The following is a 5,088-nucleotide window of genomic DNA, read 5'->3' as shown; positions in this document are numbered from 1 at the left end:
TTCCGGTTGAATCAACATTTGCAGATAGCAATAATAAATCACTTGCATAAAGAGAAAGGGGCATAGTATAGTGTGGCGCACATTCTCGCAAAATAATCAAGAAATTTCAAGTTCATTTGACGTTTGTTAGATTATTTTTACCCATTTATTTAAATACTTATTTCCTTTTACTATCCATGAACTTCCCTTTTAACCCAAAAAAAAAAAATCTGAATAAAGTTTGTTAAGCGAACTCGGGATTTGGATCGAAGGGCTAGGATTCTAATAAGTGAATGAAAAAGTAAATTATCTAGAGGTGAGAATGCTGACTAACACTGCTTTTTTTTTTTGGGTAATCTAAATACCAGTGATTTTATTATAACAAATTGAAGAAAAAAATATAAATTTCCTTTCACTTCAGGAAAAAAGAAAAAAGAAAAAAGGAAGCTTTTTAAGCTTTGTTGATCAATTCTTCTTTCTTGTTAATTTTCTATTTTAATTAAAACACTATATATAACTCGTTTGGATGATCTGTTCCAAATCACAAAAAATCAAATGAAAGTTCGGAAAGTGCAAAGTGTTTTCTAGGTTGACCAATTAACAATAACCGGGTCAACATTTTTCAGTAATTAAGTTATAGCCGATCGAATATATGCATTCGAATAAATTAATCTGGAGGAAGCTGCTGGCTAGGTCAAAAACTAAATGACTATTTAATTATTATCTTTTGCTTAAAAAAAAAGAATGATAATGCAAAAACTTAAGTTACTTAAATGTAATTGTGTGTACTTATATTCATCAACTATATGACTTATAGTTGGATTATTTGCTTGGTCCGTCGAGCCTTAATTATTTATTGAAAGAAATATCCAATTTAGGGAGGAAAATGTATGATGAGTTAGTTAACGTAAGCTAGTTGTTGCCAATGACCATCTTTTCTCCACCCTTACAATATATTGTTCTGAAAAATAAAATAATTTCCCAAATATTTTAATGATTTACATGCCAAACTACCCATGAAATTAATGATTTTTTTGTAGAAGATGACATAATTTGTTTCCATTAATATGATTTATCCTTTTCTTAATTTTTGTAAAATGATGGGCTGCATATATATGTAGCAATGTGAAATTATTGAATGATCTAGAGGAAAATAAGAATGAGAAATTAAATTAAAATCCACATCTTATTCTCAAGATTTAGCCAAGTAGAAAAGAGTCCAAAAAATTGATACATTAACTATTAGCTTAGCCATATACAATGTTAGATAAAACCACACATCCAAAAACAGCGAAGACGATCTTATGAAGAAATGAAGAAAAGAAATCAAGGGAGCTCCCCAACATCTTTTCTTATGCCCCATCGTCACGTTCATACGAACCCTGAATTAGCCGTGACTCAGCATAATGGCGCATCGAATGTTGCTTTACGAGACAATAAACCCTCTTCTTGCGACAGCATGGCTTTTGCTCCTAGGACAAAGAGCGTTCATGCTCACATCAACCCTAACGTCCTCCCCGAACTCGCATGGCTTGTCCTCATCGATCCTCCCGATCCCAGATGTAAAGCTCCGAGCAATCTTACCACTTATATTATTGTAGTAACCATAATGCTCTGGCGGAATTTCAAGCACGATCTTGTCCCTAAGGCTCTGTCTAGAAGCAGCCCGAATGAGCTCTCGGATGTCCTCATCGGTGTATAGGACAGTCGACTTTGAGGAGCTGGAGCTGATGCTCTTGGGCAGACCCTGGAGCTGGCTTGAGGAGGGACCATATCGTGCCCGGCCCGAGCAGTTGATGATGCTCCTCACGTAGAAGTCCCGGGCCTTGGACAGGACCGCAAACAGCGATTTCAAGCATTTGCATAGTGGGCCGACCTTCTTCATGCCAACTTTCTTCTTCTTTTCATGCTTCTTGTCAGCCATTTTTGCAGAGAATGAGAGAGAGAAAGGTATGACAGTTTGGAGGAATTAATATAAGAGAAGGGATTTGTGTTTTGTGTTGATATAGAGGATTTGGTGAGTGAAGTTGGATTATAAATTTAGTGGAAATACGCGTGCGGACTTCTTCAATAGGGACGAGGGAACAGGTGGAACTATTTTAATTATGTTATTATATAATAACCAATATGGATTGGTTGAAATGGTTAGATGTTCATTTTTCTTAAATGAGATCTCAATTTTGAGTTCTTATGAACGAAGAAAATTCACTATTGAAAAAGTTTTATTTAGTAGGTCGACCATGTTCAAATCTAAATTAGCCAGGGGTAATATTGGACTTCCAGATATGATGATATAATGTAATGTCGCACGTCTTCACTTGATAATTAAGAAGTTTCAAGTTTGATACTTATTATTAGACTATATGTGCCTCTTTATTAGCAATTAGGATTTATATTTAATTATACTAGGCGATGAGCCTTTCTTTTAACCGAAAAATAAGTAAGTTATAATGAACTTAATGAAAATGGCAAGGAATTATATGTGGGCACCGAGAAATCTGTCTCGTGTCATTAACTTATAGTATAGTACAAAGGAATATTAATCTTTTTCTTTAGTAATATAAATAATAAATAATAATGATATCTATTTGTCTGTATCTTTTTTTTTTTTCGGTGGAATGATGGCCGTAGCCCGATGTATTTGTTTATATCTTTCGTTTGGTGATGGTGATTAATACCTGTTTTCTGGTAATTAATTAAATTACTTCGTCCACTACAGCATATAAACAATTGAGAACTCCTTTGATCGGGTCGATCAATCTCAATGGAGCAAGATAGGACGGGGCAACGAACGACCAGGTTTCCCCTTATCTCGAGTGATTATAAAATCATTTGAGTTTTGATGGAGGTCAAAAATTGAATCGGGTCAACAGTGTTTAATCAGATGCAGTTGGTAGCTAGAGTCATGACTCGTTCTCGTTCATCGCTGCTTATTTCTTCTGCTTCAATCCGAGCCGATTCATACAATTGATGAAGAACGTTAAAGTGGATATTTCTTGTAGCGCAGGAAACGATATGACGTTTTGAGATTGGACACTATCGTGACCATAGCTTCTTTTAAGAAATTAAATGATGTGCAGTAAACAAAACAAGAAAACATAAATAAATTAATTAAGGATAATTTGTGTGATATGGACAATCATTAAAAAAGGAAAAAAAAAAGTAACAAGAAACTTGTTGGAGTGGGACAAAATATGAGGTTAGCTTTTTTAATGTTAATGTTACGTAAATTTCGACCTTGGTCGTGCTTTGCATTGTTTGTATTTGTGTCCTTCCTATTGTCTTGTCCAAAAAGCAGCCGGTTTTTTTTTTTTCCTTTTTATTATTATTAGAAAAATTATCTAATTGCACCACGAGCACATCTCACATTTTTTCCTATTACAAAAGAGGTTTACAAATTTCGAATAATGAAGTAAAAATCTTAATATCTAACACGAATAGTCCTATCACGAGAATCTAACCGGATCCTGTTGAATATCAGAAAATGGCATGCAATACACCCTCTTTCTGAGTACATCTCACATTTACGTATGTCAAGCAGGTCATTTTCTTTGGGTGTAATGCGTCAAGGCGCCTGCACTTAAATCCCTCCCCAGATTCGTTTGAATAGGCAATTCGAGGTTGACCCTAGCAATTCTACGAGAGTTCATTCCTACATCTCTCGAAGACACTACTCAGAGCCTGAACATAAAGAAGCTTTGGAACCTCACTTGCTATATGACCCCTTCTTATTAGGAAATTCAAAGAAGCAAAAATGCCCGACTATGACAGCGAGCGAAGAATCACATCAAACGGGATAACGGAATTGGCACGTTCGATGAACCTTAACTCTTACTGACTTTTTCCCACCACATCCTTGCTCTCTAATCGAAATTCGAATCAGTCAAATGTAGTGCTTGCGAAATTTATCATGCTAGTCCGTTCCATCAAATTGATGTGGGCCCACGTGCGGGCCTACACGTTCTTCCGTCCTCGTGAGAGTAAGCCGAGAAAGCAGAGTGGCCCATGTTGGCCAAGTTATCACACAATGGGCTTCTCAAGCCCTTCAGGCCCATCAGGAACTTCAGAGTATGGGCCCCCAAAGGCCCAGTCTAAACCAATGGTCTCCCGAGGTCTCAATTCTATACTATAATTCCCACAAAAACCAAGCATTAGACCATTAGGTTAAGGGCCTGGATCAATTAATCAATATAATGCAAACTGCAAATGTTTATGTTATGTTCTTCACCCCTAAATAAAATACGTCAACTTGGTAGCATAAACAACGGAATTTTGTCGGTGGTCCAACTGCAAGGGAGCCCGACACCTACAGATCATGATAATCGAAGTTCGAATTGCCCTATAAGGAAATTAGATGAAGCACGGGTGCAAGAAATTTAATCCAAGCCTAGCTACGACAAAGGACGTTCATCACAATCATTAGCGTTTGTTATTGTTGCCTTCTGCACAAATGATGTTCGTATAATTGGAATCGACAAAAAAAAAAAGTTGATATGTATTCCTATAAAGAAAACATTATACGAGATATGTAGCTGGCTGGGGTCAGGGACCCAGTGTTAGTATGACGGCCTCTGATTTGGCTGGCGCGCCGCCTGCATTTTAAACTACGTTTTTTTGTAATCCCCACTTAATAGCAAGTTGCTATTTTTTTCCTTTAAAAAAAATCCAATAAACTTTTTATACACGTGTTTCTTTTTGGTAACTATATATAATGCATGTACCTGCCTAGCGCGTATCTTAAATCCTATACGGTCCTAACTAATTCTTTATATTTTTGGGTTGATTTCATCAATTTAAGCCATTGGAATTCATCATTAGATATGGAAACGCAGAAGAGTGAGAAAGAAACGAATGAGAGACGAAGAGAGCAAAATATGAGCTTTCAATATGGACTGTATCCTCTATACGTATTAGTAAGTACTAAATCAGACCTCCGTGCAAATGCGTGCAATAGAGTTATTAAGAAAACGAAATAATTGATGATCACCATGTTGATAATATTAATTAATTAATTAATTAATATATATATATATATATATATGAATAAATGTGGGTCCCTTTGATTATCAAATGAGATTGCTAAAGCAATTCAAATTGCCTGTATCCTAA

The 5,088-nt window shown here is 35.8% G+C and overlaps 1 protein-coding gene across 1 annotated transcript; it reads right to left on the bottom strand.

Annotated features, from left to right (window-relative positions):
• Nucleotides 1-1,193: 1,193 nt before the first annotated feature.
• Nucleotides 1,194-1,970, bottom strand: LOC116201248. Its single transcript, XM_031532400.1, has one exon. The coding sequence runs from the start codon at nt 1,901-1,903 to the stop codon at nt 1,406-1,408; it is 498 nt and encodes a 165-aa protein (XP_031388260.1). The 5' UTR covers nt 1,904-1,970; the 3' UTR covers nt 1,194-1,405.
• Nucleotides 1,971-5,088: the final 3,118 nt, after the last annotated feature.

Source organism: Punica granatum, chromosome 3, assembly GCF_007655135.1.
Source record: "Punica granatum isolate Tunisia-2019 chromosome 3, ASM765513v2, whole genome shotgun sequence".
NCBI classification, from domain to species: Eukaryota; Viridiplantae; Streptophyta; class Magnoliopsida; order Myrtales; family Lythraceae; genus Punica; species Punica granatum.
The sequence above is the reverse complement of the archived record's forward strand: the minus strand, read 5'-3'. Positions and strand labels throughout refer to the sequence as shown.